A 20,706-nucleotide genomic window follows, 5' to 3' on the forward strand; every position below is an offset into this window, starting at 1 on the left:
TTGGGCAAAGTGGGCACGGGTCCCATCTCCACTCCCCTCTGCCGTGAAGAGGAAGAAGTTAAAGGGTACGCTTTAGATCAACCTCAGGCCAGTCCTTGTTCCCTGGTGGGGACTGTGGGAGGGGCCAAGAAGGGCGTTTGGGCACCAGAACATTCTCTAAAGCCCCAAACCCCAAGAGTGCCTCCTGGTCTCACGTAGGTGCCAAGGAACTGCCCCCGTGCCCCCACAGTGGCTTGGCAGAGAGTCCTTGTGCGAATGCAGTGGCAGTTTAAAGTGGACTCAGCCAACCGTGATGAGCTCCAACACTCGCACAGGCCGTGGACACGCGTCTGCGTGCCGAGCTTCGGAGAAACGCACGGTTCTGAGGCTGGACCTGTGGTCACAGCTCACGCGACTGCACCAGGCCCCCTTCTACGCAGCTCTCCTTGAACTCAACTCCGTTTTGAAACTGAAGACCCTTCGTTCTTCCCTGACCGTAAACCCCACCAACGCTCCCTAGCTCTCAAGAAAACGAGAACCAGAAAAACTTGAAAATCTGATACAGAGAACAGAAGGCAAAGAGCCAGTTTCTGGGCTCTCGACTTTATTCAACGTTAGACTTACCTGATTTCTTTCTGTGTGTAAGGGCCCAAAATACTGGAGTGTGTGCGTGTGTGTGTGCGTGTACCTTCTCCATCAGCAAGCCATCCTGTGCTAGTTTCTTCTGTGCACGGCTGTGTCCCTCCTGAGGGAAATCCTCTCTCCCGAGTGCCCCGCTGTCTATTCTAGGCCCCCAGACTCAGATTCTTGCATAACAAAATAAGGACATTTTCTGCCTTAACCTTTTTGATTCTCCTCCCAGACCCCAGACTTTGCTCTAAGCTGCACTTTAAATCATACTGTCCTTTTAACACAACCTGGCTTCCTCTGCCATAAGCCTCCCTGGAGGACAACGCTTCCCCCCCCCACCCTAACCGGCTCTTTGTATCACCCCCTCTTCCTCGGAGCTGAAATCCTTTCTCCGGCTGTCGGACAAGCTTTATAAGCAGCCACGTCTGGTGAGCAGTGGGTCCCCTGACCACAGCAACCATGGACTTGGGATGTCAGGAGAGCACTGGGCACCCATGTTAACCGGGAGATTCCAGACGGGCAAACAAGAGACAGGGAGGGTACTCAGGGTGTGACGAAGACAGAGGGTGGTGCTGAGGGACCTGGTGAAATCACGAAGCCGGAGTCTCCCTTGGACTAGCGGACGAGTCGTAGGCGGAGGCTTGGGAAGTAGCACATGGTACAAATGGAAGGTTTACCTAAGGAGAAAGCGACAGAGATAATATATATATGTAGACAGATGTATGTATATAGATGTTTATAGGACCAAATATACTGAATGTACAGAAAGGAGATCTTAGCATGGGGGCAGTTCTGTTGCTCTGGTTCGGGGGGAGGGCTCCCCAGATTTCCAGACTTCTGCCCAGTGATCCTGGTCTCCATGCGGAGACAGCTGATGAGGCTTTCAGGTTTGAGGACGGGAGAGGGAGGCGTGGAAGCCGCTCTTCAGACGTCCATGAGGCTGCTGACAACCCCTACGTGCTGAGGCCCGGGAGGAGGGGGACAGGAGGACACGGGGGGAGGACGCTTGGGCCACGGGCATCTAGAGTCCACTTAACGCTGCGCGCTCCGCCCCAGCAGTGTCCTGTCACTGTAGCACTTTTTTTTTTTTGGTTTTAAAATAAAAAGCACCTTCTGTTTCCTGGTCTTGAAGTCCGCTGTATTTCCTTCTTCTACAGGGGTGGAGGGGGGGGGGGGACTGCAGTCCCAGCCCCGTGGCGCGCGGGCGGGGTGGGGGGGCTGTCACACCAGAAGCTGACCCCCCGGGGGGGTGGGAGGCACGGATGGGGACGTCCCCACCCTAGACCCCAAACGCTGCTGGGACTGCACAGATGTCAGGCTGCGGACGAGCCCCGAGGCAGAGCCCCAGCCCTCGCCCTGGCTGCATCCGGCCCCAACACTGTCTATGCCGGGAGTCCTACTACCGGCACCGGGCACCGGGGAGGGCGGGATGAAAACGGGGAATGGGGCCACCCGCCCCACGGGAGGCTTCTGAAATCCTGACTCTGTGCTTCACCTCGTTAGCCACGGCCCACCCCTGCCAGCTAAGACCTTGCAAAGATTTCCCTGTGAGGCCCCAGCAGGGAAGGGCAGGCAGTTCTCACACCGCTGCAAGTCGGGGACGCTGCCCCCTCCCCTCGGCTGCTACCGGGTCCTCCCCGCGCCGGTTAACCTAGTGTCTCTGTAAGAAAACCCACCGCCCGGGCTGTAGCGTCCGCACGGCCCGTGGGCTTCGGATCGGCCGGTTCTGCCGAAGCACACGTGTCCAGGGACGGCTTTTCCGTTCCCCGCATTCAGACGAAACCAGCTCTTTTTACCTGGTTAAAAAAGACGTGAGCTTCTTTGGTTTATTTTATTTTAGTCTGTTCACAACATGCTGCTAAACAAAATGGGACGAATCTCTGCTCTAAGTCGAAGCCAATCCTAGTATGGGCCGAACTCACAGGCCTGAGGGAAGGGAGGGTGGAGTGAGGCGGGGACAGAAGAAGGGAGCATGTGGCCAGGCCCCTCCCCTTTCCCACTGCCCTCCCTCCTTCTGGGATCTCCCTTCATCAACCTCATCAACCTCGGGGGCCTTTAGTTTAGCAAATCCCTTTCACACTCGACTTTGGTTTTTTTTTAAAGACCCAGAAATCTGGATATTGGCTCAGCTCAATCTGGGAAAGCCCAGGTGCTTTGGGTCCCGGGCACTGTGCCCTTCCAGCCGGTGATTCACGAGCCCGATTTCCCTTCCATGCTACCGTGTGCGCGCACTCCTTACACATCCTCGAGGCTCTCCAAGCCCGTTCATTTAACTGTGGGGCATCTTGTCCCGACATTCAGAGAAATGAGTTTCTCTTCTACGCTTACCCAGCACTCACCCGAAAAAGATCTGGTTGTCGGTCCCCGGTCCCGAACCCTCTCTGACAAGAAGTAACACATCCCGGACTCACTGACTCCTGTTCCCTAGAAATGGAAGGACAGAGGGAGGAGGAGGGAGAATACGGGTCTCGTATCATCATCAACAGATGTTTTACCCGTGACATTTTCCGCAACACTAGTTTAGGGACGAGCCAGTCGTAAGACACGGGAGACAGAGGATGTAGGAAACATCCAGTCCCTCAAACTTTGAAGAAACTTGCAAACTTGTGTGGAAAACAAGACAGAGCCACAAGTCACGGGCACCGAGGCCAATGGCAGGTGGCATCCGCTAAGGACCAGGTATGCCATTTACAACACGTGCTAGAGAGTGAGACCTCGGGGGACAACAATACTTCACAGGGACAAGCACCAGGCAAGGGAGGATAACAATCTACGAGGTCTGGCTAGAACACATTTGATGGAACGTTCAAGAAACATCAGCAAATGCTGAGTTCCTCTTATGTGGATGGTAAGAGTACCGTTCGAGGAACAGGGATAGAAGACATGACACCTGCCATGAGGGATGGACGGCCTCACTGGGCTTTGCTCTGCTCTCCTGCGCAACTCCCTCCTGTCCGCCAACCCCAAGCCTTGCTAACTCTTACGACGCCCTTCTCAGACCAAAACGCCTGTTAAAACCTATGGCTTGGGGCGCCCGGGTGGCTCAGTCGGTTGAGCGTCCGACTTCAGCTCAGGTCATGATCCCGCGGTGTGTGAGTTCGAGGCCTGCGTCGGGCTCTGTGCGGACAGCTCGGGGCCTGCAGCCTGCTTCGGATTCTGTGTCTCCCTCTGTCTCTCCGCCCCTCCCTTGCTCATGCTCTGTCTCTCTCTGTCTCAGAAACAAATAAACATTAAAAAAAAAAAAAAAAAAAAAAAAAGCTATGGCTTCGCCACATACACCCCTTTCATAGCACTTATCAGGGTGGCAACTTCACTTGTGAATGGATCTCACTGATGTCGGTCTTGCTCACCAGACTTTAAGTGCCATGTGAATGGGACTCATGTCGGGGTTTGGTCACGGGCACGGCTGGCACTTAGCCCAGGACCTGCATGTATGCTACTCAAGAAGGGAAGAGGGAGGGAAGGAACTTGCCTGGAGTTCACACCGCTAGTATACAGTGGAGCTCATACGTCTGTTAAACACCCACGGAAGACTTAGGTAGCAGATTTCCTAAGGCATGACGCAATTAACTGATTAAAAACAAAAAACAGAACAGACACTAAACTCTACTGTTCTGCAACGAGAGATCATTCCCACTAGTTAAGGTCTAGGGCGAGTTGACATAGGAGTAGAGGTTGGAATCCGGCATCCAAGGACCAACAGTAGGTAAGGAAGTGAAAAGAAATTCGGCCCTTTGTAGATGGTACAGCATGAGCAAAAGCATGGCAGGAAGAAAGCACAAGGCTTAAGTAAGGGATGGGTGATAAAGCCGCAACAGAGGGCTTTATAGGTGAATAGATGGCAAAGGTAGGGTAATGGAGGGACTGAATGGCACGTTAAATGGCCCATTATTTTTTTCTGTAGGCAGTTGGGAGCCATTGAAAATGTTTGAGGAAGGAAAGGATCTAATTAAAGGGCTGTTTATGGCTATCAGCCTAGCAGCAGGATTGAGAGACAGGAGACACTAAACCAGTTAAAAGACCTACAAAAGCTTGGGGGGAGGGGCGGGGCGGGGGAGGTAAGCACCACAGACCCTCGTGTAGTGTAGGTGGTCAGGACGTATGATTAAATGGAGTTGTTGGAGGTCTGGACTAAGGTACAGGATGCTGAGCCTGAAAAGAATTAGGAATCGATCGAAAAGAAATGACAAAGCGGGAGATATAAGCAAGATCCATGCAAAAGAGTGACTGAATCGGTCAGTATTCCAGCAGAAGCCAGATGGTGCACTCCAAGGGCTAATATGGAGAGGACTCAGTGAAGGGATTTTTACAAAGGTGTGGGCAGGGCTAATAAACCAACAAGGGCTGGTGAGGCACCCAGGGACTCCCGACAGCAGGAAGCCTTTAGCAGTCTTAAACCTGCCCGGAAGGTTACTGGAACCTGGTGAGAGTTGGAGCCAAAGGGAGGGGGCTGGAGTAGCTCCAGTGGAAGTCAGGGTCTCAGGCAGCCGAACTCAGCCACTGCCAAAGATCTGCTAGTCCCCCCCACTGGCCTATTCTGATGGGGAGCCAGAGGGCAGGGGAGGCCGCGTGACGCTGCCCAGAACAGGGCAGAAAAGATGGAGAGTAGATCTGGAAAGGTAATGAGAGCAAGAGATCAATGAGAGGAGGCAGAGAGGGAGATCAGAGTTCACCAGCAACATTTTATTTGCAGGTTAGCCACACGGTAGTTAGAAATGATCTGAGCCGGGGAGCCTGGGTGGCTCAGTCGGTTCAGCGTCCGACTTTGGCTCAGGTCATGATCTCACGGCTCGGGAGTTGGAGCCCCACATCGGGCTCTGTGCTGACAGTGCAGAGCCTGGAGCCTGCTTCGGATTCTGTGTCCCTCTCTGGCTCTGCCCCTCCCTGCTCAATCTCTCTCTCTCTCAAGAATCAATAAACATAAAAAAAAAAAAAAATTAAAAAAAAAAAAAAAGATCTGAGCCAGATAGAATTGCTTTTGCTTTCCAGCTCTGCCTTTAGGTCATGATGTGACTTAGGAAAAAAATTACTTGACCTTCGTTGAGTCCTGCTTTCTTCATTTGGGAAGGCAGGGTATCCACCTTGCGTGGTAAGTGTCGAGCACGATGCCTGACACACTGCAAACAAGGCCTCAACAAAGCCGGCTGTTTGAAGTCATCATCACCACCATCACCAGCAGGGCAATGCGCTGTCACTATAGACGCAGCCACGGTACCAAAACGACGGTTAAAAGGAACTATCCACATAAGGCACGTCGTTACACCGAGGCACACAAAAGGAGAAAAAGGTATCGGGATATAAATATGGAGTGTCCACGATTAACACGGTTCATCCAAAGGATAAATGTACATTGCGTGACGGATGAACGGGGCAAGGGAGAGCAGTCCTGGGAGCTGCACGCTGAGGCTGAATGGACTCACCTACTCTGTAAAACCTGTAAGTCAATATCTGCCCGACATTTCTAATGCGCCTAACATGGCAGTCAATTATGAGTGACTGAAAAGAAACTAAGGATAAGGTATCATCCCTAACCTCAGAAACCCAACAATCTCATTGAAAGCTTACGAATAGAACCTGAAATACATGAGGACATCCTGTGGTTCTGCAGACCAAGTGCAGTGAGTGTCCAAGAAGGGAAAGAGCTAACGGGCTGGAGTCCTTGGTGAGAAATTCAGGGGAGCACGGTCGGGGGAGGGGGGGGCGGGGAGGAAGGGGGCGGAAGCTGAGACAGGTGAAGGACATCAGAGAGAGAAAAGCGCTGGGAGTAGGGAGTCCTCAGAGGATGCCACCCTAGAGGGACTCTGGTCAGAGGACGATCCAGATTGCCCTGCAGGTGCCGGACCTGCTGTTCTGCTGCACCTGTGACGTTGGGGCAAAGAGGAAATGGCTGTTTCCACGCTCAGTGCTCACAACAGTGAGCACTAAGCACGGTCTGTAGCCCCACGTGCCCCACAGCTGCCGCGGAGGCAGTTTTTATGTGCACGTGGCAGGAGACCTACCTTTGGGCTTCTAGCTGGGAACGCCGAGCAAGGCACTAACCGCTTTGGTTTTCAGGTTCTTTGTCTACAAAAGGAGACTTGTCGTGAGGGTTACAGGAGATGTGCATAGAGATGAGCATGTGACCGGCCTCTGGCACAACGGGGACTGACCAGGAAGAGGGTCTCCCCCTCGTGGAAGTGCTCATTCTGTAGGTCTGTCTGGGGTAGGGCTTTCTGGAAGTCTGGGCAAGTGTGTTGTGTACCCCCGGCTGCTGTGAGTGGCCTGGGTCCTGCCGTTGCTCCCTGCGGGGGCTTCCAGGCCCTGTGCCCACACACCCTGCTCTAAGGACACTTGAGACAAACAGAGAACTCTTAGCTGAACAGGAGGCAGGCTGGGAAGGAGAGAGACAGCAGAGGGCCACACCTGGCTTTGTCCTGCCAAGGAGACATGATGGGGCGACGGGCAGCCAGCAGTGGGCTAACTATAACCCTATAAGCAGCCCTCTAAACCAGGGCACTGGAGAGTGGAGAGGGGTTGGTTTTGGTAACCCCACTGCGGGTAGCGGGTGTGACGACGGCTAAAAAAATAAAAAATTTAGATTTAAAAAAAAAAAAAAGAGGAACGTCCAAAATCAATTCAACTTGTACAGAATGCCTACTACCAGCCTGCTAATGTGTTAGGCGCTGAGGCACAGAAAAAGAACAAGATAGTCTCTGTTCTCAAAGAACTCAAGGCGGCCCGACGGAAAACGAGGGAAGCGAGAGGAACAAAAAATCGGGTATCACAAGGCAGTGCGACAAATGCTGTAACAGAGACTGGTCATTCCGTAAGAGAGGGCCGGAGCACCGGGATGGCAGGCACCGGCCAGGGCTTAGGTAGCAGGCAGGGTCTCGTGCGGGAACCACCTAGAGCTTAGAGGCCCCTGCACCCCAATCCGTCCACCCTCGGCGGAAAGGAGGCAACTACATCACACTGCGGATGAAACCATAATCTGAGAGCCAGGACGTGCTTTTTAAGGCCGGAAGGGTCGAATTGCTGGCTGGGGACGGGAAGGCCACCTTGACACAAGGAAGGGCCAACTCCGCAGCGGCGAGACCCGGGGACACCTTCCCCGCTCCCTCCCACCCAGGGCTGCCGGACAAAACAGCAGCCGTCCAGTTCGGTTCCAGTCCGGGCACACGAGGCATAGTTTCAACATATAGGCGCTTCCCGAGTACTCACGGGGCACGCACGCTGGGCCCGGCCCACACGCCCCGGTTCCCGGCGGGCTGGCGGAGGGACGCCCAACAAGCGATCGCGGGTCATCTTCCCTTCATCCGCGGGTCTCCGGCCCGGGGGACGCGGCCCGAAGTTCGTCCCGTCCCAGGCTCCGTCTCCGCTGACCGGAGATGCGGCGGGGGAACAGGCGGCACGCGCAGAGCTAAGCCGCCGCGACTCCGGGACCACGCCGGCCGCCCTCCGTGAGCCAGGGCACCACGCCTCCCTCAAGGACCGGAGGTCCCGCCCCCGCCGAGGGAAGGCGCGGCAGCGACACAGCCAATCCGGAGGAAGGCACGCTCGGCCGGGCCACTGAGAGCGCGGCGCGGCGCCTCCGACCGGAAGCGGGGCGGGGGCGGGGCCTCCTGCCGGAAGCGACCGCCCGGCCGAGGTTTCGGTTGGCGGCCGGCGGTGGGAGATGCGCCCGCGAGCGAAGGGCGGGCGTTCGAAGGCAGCTCGGCGCTGGGGCTGAGCGGCTGAGGCGCCGCGCGGTCATGGCCCCCGCCAAGCCCTGGGGAGAGTGGTTCCTGGGCCTGCGGGTGCCGCCCGCCGGCGTCTTCGGGGTGGCCTTCCTCGCCCGGGTGGCCCTGGTTTTCTACGGCGTCTTCCAGGACCGGACGCTGCTCGTGCGGTACACGGACGTCGACTACCGGGTGTTCACGGACGCCGCGCGCTTCGTCACCGAGGGGCGCTCCCCGTACCTGCGGGCCACGTACCGCTACACCCCGCTGCTGGGCTGGCTGCTCACGCCCAACGTGTACCTGTGCGAGCTCTTCGGGAAGTTTCTGTTCATCAGCTGCGACCTGCTCACCGCCTTCCTCCTCTACCGCCTGCTGCTCTTCAAGGGGCTGGGCCGGCGCCGGGCTTGCGGCTACTGTGTCTTCTGGCTCCTTAACCCGCTGCCCATGGCGGTGTCCAGCCGCGGCAACGCCGACTCGATGGTCGCGGCGCTGGTGCTGGCGACGCTGTACCTGCTCGCGAGGAGGCAGGTGGCGTGCGCCGCGGTGTCGTACGGCCTCGCCGTGCACATGAAGATGTACCCGGTGACCTACATCCTGCCCATCGCCCTGCACTTGCTCCCGGAGCGCGGCGACCCCGGCCGGCCCCGCTGCCCCTTCCAGGCCCGCCTGTACGAATTCCTCAAGAGGCTGTGCAGTCGGGCCGTGCTGCTCTTCGTCGCCGTCGCCGGGCTCACGTTTTCCGCCCTGAGCTTCGGCTTCTACCAGAAATACGGCTGGGAGTTTCTGGAGCACACCTACCTGTACCACCTGACGAGGCGGGACATCCGGCACAACTTCTCGCCCTACTTCTACATGCTGTACTTGACCGCGGAGAGCCCGTGGAGCTTCTCCCTGGGCCTCGCCGCCTTCCTGCCGCAGTTCCTCCTGCTGTCGGCCGTGTCGTTCGCCTACTACAGGGACCTCGTCTTCTGCTGTTTCCTGCACACGGCCATCTTCGTGACTTTTAACAAAGTCTGCACCTCCCAGTACTTTCTTTGGTACCTCTGCCTGCTGCCCCTGGTGATGCCGCTGGTGAGGATACGGTGGAAACGCGCCGTGGTTCTCCTGATGCTGTGGTTCATCGGGCAGGCCCTCTGGCTGGCTCCTGCGTACCTCCTGGAGTTTCAGGGAAAGAACACCTTTCTGTTTATCTGGTTAGCGGGTTTGTTCTTCCTTCTTATCAACTGTTCCATCCTAATTCAAATTATTTCCCATTACAAGCAGGAACCCCTGGCAGAGAGAATCAAATATGACTAATTCGGGCTCCCGTTCTTCTGCCACTTCTAGTACATTCGGATGGTGCCGAACGGGCCAGAAGAGAGCTTTGGAGACATTTTTGAACATCCTGTGCACGCTGGTGAAAGTTCAGTTGGGAGCATGAATCCCGGCCCCGAGGGAGATTAAAGCGAATGGTTGCCTTGTATATAAAGGGGACTCAATAATTGAGGTCCACCTCTAGGAATTCTTAGGCCTCATTCATCGGGAACACGATGGGAAGGAAAGGTTACTTGTTTCAACACCGAAAGGCTGATGAAACTATCAGATGCCAAAAGGTTTTGGAAGAAAAATAGAGGAATGTAGTCAGTCCCGGGGTCTAACCCAGTATTCATACCAGCTACACTATGCTGCAGTCTCTAAAGCTGTCTTTTCAACCCCCCCCACTTTTTCTTTTGAAAGCTTTCCCAAAAGCTGTGAAAACTCGCGGAATGTTCCTAAAGTACAGCTTTTAGATGTAAAGTGGTAAATATTAACTCTTGTGCTTAGGTTGGGAAAGTTCATTCTGTATTAAAAGTGGGGGCTTAGAAAAGAGCCCAAAGAATTTAAACTGTAATCATGTTTCACATATCTGTTTCATTACTTAGTTTTTCAGCACTTAGTCTCATGGTATTACACTACCATTTGGTTTTATGCAGAAAGGATTAAATTAAAATTCAGCCATCTTTAAACTGAAGTCATTACATTATTTTAAAATAGCATCTTGCTTTTGATGTTTGAAGTCCACACACTATTAAGGACATTTTAGTGTTCTTTTATACCCCTTTGTTTTTAATTTTCTGATTGCTTTTTTTTCTAGTTTTCTTTTTTTTTTTTTAAATGTTTATTTATTTCTGAGAGACAGACAGAATGCTAGCAGCGGAGGGGCAGAGAGAGAGGGAGACACAGAATCCGAAGCAGGCTCCAGGCTCTGAGCTGTCAGCACAGAGCCCTACTTGGGGCTCGAACCCATGAACCGTGAGATCATGACCTGAGCCGAAGTTGGACACTTAGCCTGACTGAGCCCCCCGGGCGCCCCTAATTTTCTGATTGCTTAAAAATATTTTTCGTCTGGAATTTAAGTGAATCTTGTGTCATCTGTGTTGCGAAAATGCAAAGTAGTAGATTTTAAGTGATAAAAAAATTACATTGTTAGTAAAGTGTTTTCCAGCTTAAAAATACCCCTCTGAAGAAAATTCTATGATGGAAATGGAGACCTGTGTGGGAGGCTCTGGAAAGCATTAAGAAGCATCATTAGTCTTCAGACCAGGAAATTGAGGGAGAGACTGTGGACCTGAGGCTTTGCTGGGCAGATCCATTTCCCTTATTACTATCATATTTCTAGGAAAAAATGTTTTCTGAGTTTCAAACAAGCAACCTAAAATTTTTTTTAGTCCCCATCTAGGTTGGGGACTCCCTAAGAAGCTAAAATGTAGGAGTTTGCTTTTGTGGTTTTAAAAGATGAGTAATTAAGTGACATTGTTCTTTCATAGTACAACACACACACACACAGAAGCACAACTTTAGAGAAGTAGTATATTTCATATCAGTTCCGGCCAAAAAGAGACTTTGAGAGTAATGTCTGCGGGCTGGTCATAAACAAGAATGCTGTTACTGGGAGCACTTCTTTGATGGATGTGTTTTGGGACCTGCCATTAGAAGGAGGGAAAGAATGGGTGGTTTTGCCTGGGTTGTCGTTCAGTGAAAATAGCAGAGACCATTAATTGTTGGAGATGGTGACCGTTCTTAGAGCATCTAGTCTCATATCCCATGTTAGGTCTTACCTTGAGTACTCTTCGTATGTGATTGTTCATTAGTTGCCTTCCAGCCATGACTTTTTTATCCTTTTTTTTTTTTTCATTCTTTTGTAATAATAATTAAATTTTTTTTTGTAGAGAGGCACCTGGGTGGTTCAGTCGGTTGAGTTTCCGACTTCGGCTCAGGTCATGATCTCACAGTTTGTGGGTTTGAGCCCCGCATCAGGCTCTGTGCTGACTGCTTGCTCAGAGCCTGGAGCCTGCTTCGGATTCTGTGTCTCCTTCTCTCTCTGCCCCTCCCCTGCTCACGCTTTGTCTCCGTCTGTTTCTCAAAAATAAAAATAAATGTAAAAAAAAAAAACAATTTTTTTTTGGTAGAACTGGTGGGAAAGGGGTGGGAAACATGGAATTCCAGTATCCCAATATAATTGTCTTTTTGGTATTCCAGACTATTTTTTAGATTGTCATAAGTATATTCACTTATTAATTTCCCAATTTGTTTACTTTAATATTCTGTTTTTGTCGCGGCTCACTCTGTACTTACATGGAAGTTGCTGAGTAACACTCCCATCGCACGGATGTTCACATCATAAATAGGTCAGTCTTCCACTGTGAAACCTCGACAGTTGCCTCTAATCTAAGACTTTAAACGTTTTCCATGTCTTAGATCATTCCCTTAACATTCTCAGAGTGTCTGATATTCTTAGAAGTCGGTGGAGTTCTGCTGGGATCTTTGGACAGAGCTTCAAGTGCGGAACCTGCCCTGGGGGGACATTCTCTCCCGAAGAACTGTGGGCATTTCTCAAAAGATGTAGAGGCTGTTTTGCAGCTCGTAGGCTGCAAACCATTTATAAATTCATGAAGTGATTTTATTTTGTCTCGAGGGTTTTCATTTTTTTCATTTTTCTTCCTGGTTTTATACAATCTCTTCTTGTCTTCTTTTCACTTGCAGTCTTTTTGGTGTCTTTAGTAGTCCTTTAAGAACACCTTAAAATCGTATAGGACTTTGCCTTATTTCCTACACAATTCTTTTTGTTCTAATGATCAATGTACCTTAAGATCAATGTACCCATTTATAGATAAGCGCTAATTATTAGCATATGAGGCACCGTACTTAAGAGAATCTGTTCTAAACCCAGCAGACCACATGGCTTATTTTCTTCAGTAGTCGCCTTACTGTCTTCAAAATGTCCTTAAATATCTCTAGATAAATTTCCTGGATTAGGTACATTGGAAAGGCTCACATTCTCCCGGCCCCCACACAAGACTCTTAAAACTGTAGATTTTAGTTACTGACTTCTCACCATTTGGCTGAATGACTCTGTGGCATAACATTGTGTCAAAAGTTGGATAAAACTTGGCTTGCAGTTAGTTTTCTGCACCACCACCCGGCCTCAACCATCTGTACAGTGGGTGGAAAAGGGAAAAGATGGAAAATTTCACATGGGACAGTCTCTAAATGCAACCTCGTGTTTTTGTTTGTTCCCCAGTGCTTTCTTATGAACACTTTAAACACGGCCCATAAACCTACCATCAAAGTTCAACAATTAGTGTTTTGCTGTATTTGCTTTATTTACACGTACTATTTTTAAATTATTACTATTATTGTTTTTAAATTAATGCTCATTTTTGAGAGAGAGCGGGGGAGTGGCAGAGAGGGAGACAGAGGGTCCGAAGTGGGCTCTGTGCCGACAGCAGAGAGCTGGATGTAGGGCTTGAACTTAACCGTGAGATCATGACCTGAGCCGAAGTCAAATGCTTAGCCGACTGAGCCACCCAGGCGCCCCTTATTTTTATTTTTATTTTTTAGAGAAAGAAGGAGAGAGAGTGCAAGCGGGAAAAAGGGGCAGAGAGAGAGAAACTTAAGCAGGCTCTATGCTCAGTGTAGAGCCTGACGTGGGGCTCAGTCCCACAACCGTGGGATCGTGACCTGAGCTGAAAAAGTCAGACCCTCAATAACTGAGCCAGCCAGGCACCCTATACATATTATTTTTATTATTTATTTGTATATATAATTTTTTTCTGAACCATATGAGGTTGCAGACATCAGTGAACTTCACCGGTAAATTCGTTAGACATCTCCTAGAAATAGTCTTTTCTTACAAAACTGTAATGTTATATCATTTAACAGCCTGTCCGTTTTCTAGTTTCTCGAATTATTTTGTGTTTAATCTTAAAGAATAGACCTTGGATTCTCCAGAAGAGCGTGCTAGAGAACCTGTAATTAAGCATTTTGGATCTTTTCCTGGTCTTTACAACTAAGTGAGGAGTAAAGGAATTTACCTCCCATCGAAGTCGGACAAATAATTCTTTGGTGCGCGTCTTTCTGTCTCCCTCCTAGGAAGACCCAGGGTGGGCATCATCCCTAAGAAGTTTTTCAGATAAAAGATTATACGTGTTTAGATTCCTTGTATCCATCCCTCCCCCACGACAACCGATGAACTGATTTTACAACGTGGTGATGGTTAAGTTGTGGCTTTTCATAATTCACCGATTCAGGATCCCTCTTCTGCCGTACGTGGCTTCGGTTCATTTTCACGGCAACACTTTGGTGTTGGAGTTGGAGCTGGCATTCGTACTCCCGTTTTACAGATGAGCAAAGAGGCTCAAAGATTAGATGACTCACTAAGTGTCCGGGCTAGAATCTGACGAGAGTTTTGCCTGACTGCCCTACTCCTTCCATTCTGTTATGTTTTGGATTTTCCCCGGAGCACGCAGGCCCGGTAGATGGAGATTGCCGCAAAATAAACAGGACTCGGCACTGTCACAAACGTCGGCCAGTGTGTCCTTCCTAAACTTGCAGTATCTGCTCGAGGGCCAGTTCTCACTTGTGCGGAGGTTCCCGCTGGCCCCAAACTTCTTTTTAATCATCCCAGACATGTAATAATCCCCTCCCACATCCAAATCCTCTCACCAGATTTTATTTTCTTTGCGACGGCTGACTTGATAATGCCCTTTCTCTCCCTGGCCTGGGCTAAAGCTGATTTGCAGAACCGCGCGTTAGCCCCGCTGTGGTAGATCAAGCTATGGAAATTACGTGACCGTAATTTCCAAAAGGTAACTGATCATGATTAGATTCCTCTCGCTCTACCGTGTGCGTCGATTCATGCATTTATAACTCATGACCAAGACTTGAGAGTTTGGCATAAGAGGACACAGGTTCATATAGCTGAGGTTCAAGTTCCAGTGTGTGACCTTGGGCGAGGTCCTTTTACCTACGCGGACTAGTTTTCTGTCTGTGAAGTGAGGACGATACCATAATCTTCAGGATCGTCTGCAAGGATTAAATGAGCTACTATCCCGGTGTTGGCACAGAGCTAGCCATTCCACATCGCCTCCCCAGCTTTAACATCTGTTTACAAGCATTTAAAGAAGGAGCTAATGTGGAGTCTAGATGTAAGCCTTCCTCCCCTCCCCCGGCCCCTCACCCCACCATCCCGGTCTAATGGATATAGGAAAATAACCTGGACTTATACCAAATAATTGTTTAAACTGCCCGTTACTATGACTTCATTCCTTGTAACGTTGATCTGGTTCTTTGAAAAGGCAGTGGTTATATGTGAAAATGTACGTGCAGAATTTTCAGAGGCCTGGTTCCGTCTTGACAGTTGACTAAGCAGTGGAGGTTCGGCTCATGCCCCTCGGTTGGCACTTATGACCCCATCGTGTGGAGGTGTCACTCACGGGGCCGGCGCTCTGTCGTGGGAGCGTGTCTTCTGCCTGGGTCGAAGCATCAGAATGGCATAAGCACTTTTTCCGCGCTGACCCGGGAGAACCATTCATTTAGTAAAAACAAGCGTTTGTATTCTTTATCCTAAACAAAACCCAGACTGACGGAATATTCCTAGCTGCTCAGACACATTGCCAATGGTTTTGTCTGCCATAGGAAATGAAATGACACAGTGGCTATGTAAAGATCATTTGGAGCATGACTGTTTGAAGCTCGGTTCATTTCTCAAAGGAAGTTTTTCACCTTTGCTCCCTATTTTTTCACAATTATTTATAGATCCAGGCCCGTGCCGAGTCCTATAATAGACGAGTAAGACTAGGTCCATGCGCCTGGAGAGTTAACGGTAAAGTCAGAAACATACCCTGTTGATAAAATGCTGTGTGAGACCCCGCTAAGTTCCACAGCAGTCCTGTGATTTGTGCCACGGGGAAGTGGAGGGCATCACTGCTCTTTTACGGGGAAGAACATTGACGTTCAGAAACTGTGACTTTCCAAGGCCAAATAGCTTGTTACTGGCGAGGACAGGTCTGGTCTGATTCTGCTGTGTTTCATTTTGCAAGTCCTTCTTGATTCCACGTGATGACAGGTGATGACAGTGAAAAACTTCCTTATGCGCCCCACACCCTTCATTGAGCAAACGACCCGGCACGAGGCGCGGAGCGTCCCCTGTGTGCCAGCCGCCGTCCTGGGTGTTGGGGAGGCCGCTCTACGTGAGGCACTCTCTCCACGGGGCTTGTGTTTTCACGGGAGGCCATGGAGTAAACACGATTGTGGGGATTACCGGAAGGAAAAGAAAGGTGGGCTAAGAAGAGGGGAGCCGCGGCAGGGAGGAGGGGAGGTGGTGCTCCTGTAGACGGGGCGCTGAGGGACGGCATCTTTTTGTTGTTTTTTTTTCTATAAAGTATTCATTTTAAGTTTATTTATTTTGAGAGAGAGCACAGGAGGGGCAGAGGGAGAGGGAAAGAGAATCCCAAGCAGGCTCCACACTGCCAGCACGGAGCCCAATGCGGGGCTCGAACTCACGGACCGTGAGACCATGACCTGAGCCCAAACCCGGAGTCGGTCGCTCAACCGACCGAGCCCCCCAGGCGCCCCCAGGGAAGGCAGCTTGGGGGCGGCTTCCGAGCAGAGGCCTGAAGGAAGTGAGGAAGAGACGTTGTTGACGCAGGTGTCCGGGAGAGAGCGAACAGCAGGGCAAAGGCCCTGAGGTACGGGCGAGCCTGGCGTGTTGAAGGAGGCGCAAGAAGGGGAGTGCGACCGAGTGGAGCCCACCAGGAACAGCCAGGATCTCACTTGCGGTCGTCAGCAGCCCACCGTGAAGGCGAGTTGACAAGCACCTTTAACGTCGGCGTTTTAACGTCGGCGTTTCCGCTGGCCTGTAATCCAAGGCCTTAAACTCAGCCTACGGTTTCCTGACTTTTGAGCACAGGCTTATTTGTAAAGGAGAGGATGACATACGATGTATACAACGTAGGTTTGAGCAGTGGTATGAAGTTCTTTTGCGCGCTGTTTCGAGACGCGAGGATTTTGTTTCAAATCCCGTGAAAACCCTGGGATTTGTTTCAAATCCAGTGAGAACCCTGACTCAGAACGTAGGCGCTTTGCCCAAGGTCAGCGTTAGCATGAGACAGCAGCACAGCCCGGATCCCCTGGGGCCAAAGTCGCCCCCTTCTCGGGGCTGCCCGCGTCCTTTAGATGCGGTGAGATGGCCAACGGGACCTTAGAAGGCAGGACATTCAGGAACAAGCGGCCCAGTAGGTCATTCATTCATTCAGGCCGTCAGCCAACACGTGTGTTAGCCACTCTGTGCCAGGCCCTCAGCCAGACTGGGGGTACAAGGGCGACACATGTCCTGGCTTCCAGAGACTCACCGTGTCTTACAGAGGACACAGCTGGGAAGGTGCTGACGCCCCCACGTGACGCTGGCTGGAGCACAGCGCCCGTAGAGTTGTCGGGAGCGCTTCGCTGGCCCATCCGTCGGACGAGGCTGGCGCAGAGCTTGGTTCATAGGAGTGTTCGTTAAACAAGGAGGCCAGTTGTAGTGTCTCTAATACCCTGTCTAAGCAAACCCCAAGCTATGCCGGTCAGTGCCTCAAGGTTAGGAACTCAAAACTTACGAACGACCGATCACAAACAGCCATGTAGGCTTTCCCAAATAACGCAACAGCTTTTTAAAAATGTTTTTTTTAAGATTTATTTTTAGGGAGAAAGAGCATGAGCGGGGGAGGGGCAGAGGGCCAGGGAGACAGAGGATCCAAAGCCGGCTCCACGCTGCCAGCATCGAGCCTAATGCAGGGCTCGAGCTCAGGGACCCGAGTGAGATCATGACCTGAGCCGAAGTCGGAAGCTCAACCAACTGAGCCACCCAGGGACCCCTCCAAGTAATGCAACAGCTTAAGCTATAGCCAACCAAATACTGTCCTTGCTTTGTTACCACCTCTTGTCTGTGAACGCCTCTCCCCAGGCTCCTGTTGGCAGAACGTGCCTCAGCCAGTTTCACGCTGCCCGCTTGGAATTACTTTTTACTCAAAATCTTTTTTTTTTAATGTTTATTTATTTTGGGGGTGGGGGAGAGAGAGACAGAGTGCAAGCAGGGGAGGGGCAGAGAGAGGGGGAGACACAGAATCCGAAGCAGGCTCCTGGTTCTGAGCCGTCGGCACAGAGCCCGACGCGGGGCTCGAACCCACGGACTGCGAGATCGTGACCCGAGCCCAAGTCCATCGGTTACCTGACGGAGCCACCCAGGGCGCCCCTTACTCAAACTCTTAAAACGTTTGACATGACTTGGTTTATGTTTTAACACGAGGCACTGAGATATTTGTTGGCTTATCTGCTTTCCTCCAATACTGGGCAAACTCTGGGAGCTTCGTCTGAAACTTGCCTGCGTAAAATCACCCGGTGGCTCATTACCCCCTGGATAATCCTTAGTGCCCTACGCCTTTTATGCTCTGGCCCTTGCCTGCACGGCTAGCATCACCTTCTACCTCCCCGCGCCCCACAGCCGTGCCTTTGCAGCTGTTGATACTCTGGCCAATTCACTCTTCTCCCTTGTCTCTCTCACGGCCGCCCCTTTCCAGATGAGCTTCTTTGTGAGACGTTCTCTGATGCGGTTCTCGGGCACACAGCGCGGGGCGCACCGTCCCCGTGCCTCTCCATGTGCGGGTCTCTGGCGTGTGGCCTGTGAGCTCCCTAGGAACAGCGATGCTTCTCCATTGCTTTCGTTTTCTGGGGTCTTCCCAAAACCGGGCGGAGCCCGACAGGGGGCACCTGTCACTGGGCTGCTGAGCGGGCCACGCCCAGCCCCAGGAGGGTCGAATCGAGTCGGGCCCCATTCCATCAAGGGGGAGCCAGGAGAGTGGGCTTTTTTGCCCAGCGCCTGTGGCGCCAGGCGCGGAATAGGAAAGGAGCAGTTTCTGGGGGCCTGTCATTTCCAAATGCCCTCAGGATCCAGCTAGATTCCTAAGCTAGAAGCTTACACTGCCCTCCCCCCGCCATTCCTCCTTCTTCACTCACTACCCACCTCCTCATCTAATCCCTCGATGACTCTTGCCGGTTCCACATTCTAATGTCCCCGGGGCCTCCTGGCACCTCGCCATTGTGGTTGCGGAGTCCGCAGCTCGTCTGGAATCAACAGCTCCCGACTGGTCTAGCTCCCAGCTCTCCCAGCCTTCATTTTATTTCTCCTCCCTTCCCTTTTCTTTCTTTCCTTTTCTTTTTTCATTTAAACAAAAATTTTTTTTTAACCTTTATTGATTTTTGAGACACAGAGAGAGAGAGCATGAACAGGGGAGGTTCAGAGAGAGACGGAGACACAGAATCTGAAACAGGCTCCAGGCTTTCAGCACAGGCTTGAACTCACGGACCGTGAGATCATGACCTGAGCCGAAGTCGGACGCTCAACCGACTGAGCCACCCAGGAGCCCCTCTTTTTTCATTTTTTAAATGTTTATTTTTGAGAGAGAGAGAGAGAGCACGCACGCAGGGGAGGGGCAGAGAGAGAGAGAGAGGGAGACACAGAATCCGAAGCAGGCTGCACCCTGTCAGCAAAGAGCCCAATGTGAGGCTCGAACTCACAAACTGTGAGATCATGACCTGAGCCGAAGCGGGATGCTTAACTGACGGGGCCACCCGGGCGCCCCAGCCCTGCTGTTTCTAAGCCTGTGTGCTTCTCCCGTTCTTGTCCCCGAGTGGGTTAGCTCCTGGAAGACCAGAACTGTGTCGTGTTTATATCCTTCGCTCACAGCCTATGTACTCAGTAAATATTTGTTAAGTAAATGAGGCTGGAGTTGGGAGGGAGCAAATATTTGTTGAGAACCTATTGTGAACCTATATGCTTCTCCCTTCGTTTCACTCCCCAAAACAACTTTTCGAGAGAAATGTTACTGCGGACAAGCCTCAAATAAACAGTGGGTGTTTTCAAGGTCATGGGCTTGTAAGGGATGGAGTGAGAGTCGGAACGTAAATCTGTCCAGGGGAAACTTTCCTCTCTGGGTGGTTCTCAGCCGGGCAATTTTGTCCCCGACTCTGGGTACGTTTTCAGTTGTCATAAGCGGGAGGCGTTACCGGCATCTAGTGGGCAGAGGTCAGGGGTGCTGCTAAGGAACCCACAAACTCAGGATGGCCCCCTTGGCAAAGGTGCATGTGGCCCCAAGTATCAGCGGCGCCCAGCGCCCAGGAGAACCCTGCCCCAGACCCTGTTGACTCTACTGAAAAGCAAATATGCAACCAAAATGGAAGCTGCCGCCAGGAAGTGAAGCCTTAGGGGCTGGTGGGCAATCCTGAGCCGGGCACTGGTTGGGAATGAGGGCTCCTCTCTGTCCAGTCCTGACCCGCCTCTGCGTCTATGCTGCTTTCTCTACGGCATCCCCGCGTCTTTCTTCTTTCCACCTTCTCTCTTTTCTTTTCCTCGGCGCACTCTACCTTAGCTGGGAGAAGGCACCCAGGACACCCCCAGCGCTTTCACACCTCTTTCCTAATGAGAAGGTAGAGTCGGTATATGAGAAGCCGCAGGTTTCAGATTGACAGTAACCCCGGAATCCGGGAACAAGGCCAAAAATGTCAACTTCTGAAATTGACAACAAAAAGTGGACGCGATTAATCACTGTGATAATCTTCCCAGGGAAGAACCCACGAGGACAACCTTGCTAGGGCTGCTGCTGATAAGGCCTGGCAGTTTCCTAATCTCCTCCAGGGTCCAGGGATGCCTCCCCACGAAGGGAAGCATTTAAAACCCACTTGTGTGAGATCAACTGTAATCTAGGAAACTTGAAAATGTTTGTCCCGGGGAAGAGCTCTGATGGGGAAGCTTTAAATGACTCATAAGTGTAACTGCCTGTAATTGTTACGGATGCGTGTGTGTGTGTGTGTGCAGGCATGCATGCGCGTGTGTTTTCTCAGCATAATAAACCCCAGGGGGGGAGGAACCAGCTTTACTTTATTATTACAGGGGTGCGGGTGAGCCATTGACAGCGGTGGGAATTAATGGTGGTGTGTGTGCACAGGGGCAGAGGGAGGGCACAAAAATACTATTCCTAGTGAAGTGATTCTTTTTTTTTTTTTTAACTTTTTAAAATGTTTATTTATTCTTGAGAGGGAGAGAGAGACAGAGTGTGAGGCAGGG

General features: G+C 51.5%; 1 protein-coding gene and 1 non-coding gene across 2 annotated transcripts; both read left to right on the forward strand.

Annotated features, from left to right (window-relative positions):
• Positions 1–6,430: 6,430 nt before the first annotated feature.
• Positions 6,431–6,557, forward strand: LOC122236055. Its single transcript, XR_006214261.1, has one exon. It is a non-coding gene; the product is annotated as a small nucleolar RNA SNORA43 (small nucleolar RNA).
• Positions 6,558–8,242: 1,685 nt separating this feature from the next.
• PIGM (phosphatidylinositol glycan anchor biosynthesis class M) lies at positions 8,243–10,396 on the forward strand. Its single transcript, XM_007098235.3, has one exon. The coding sequence runs from the start codon at positions 8,340–8,342 to the stop codon at positions 9,600–9,602; it is 1,263 nt and encodes a 420-aa protein (XP_007098297.2). The 5' UTR covers positions 8,243–8,339; the 3' UTR covers positions 9,603–10,396.
• Positions 10,397–20,706: the final 10,310 nt, after the last annotated feature.

This window comes from Panthera tigris, chromosome F3 (genome assembly GCF_018350195.1).
Source record: "Panthera tigris isolate Pti1 chromosome F3, P.tigris_Pti1_mat1.1, whole genome shotgun sequence".
NCBI lineage: Eukaryota > Metazoa > Chordata > Mammalia > Carnivora > Felidae > Panthera > Panthera tigris.

What these genes read in the sequence shown, in the direction of transcription:
- PIGM (XM_007098235.3), top strand. Translation starts at nt 8,340, where the DNA reads ATGGCCCCCGCCAAGCCCTGGGGAGAGTGGTTCCTGGGCCTGCGGGTG.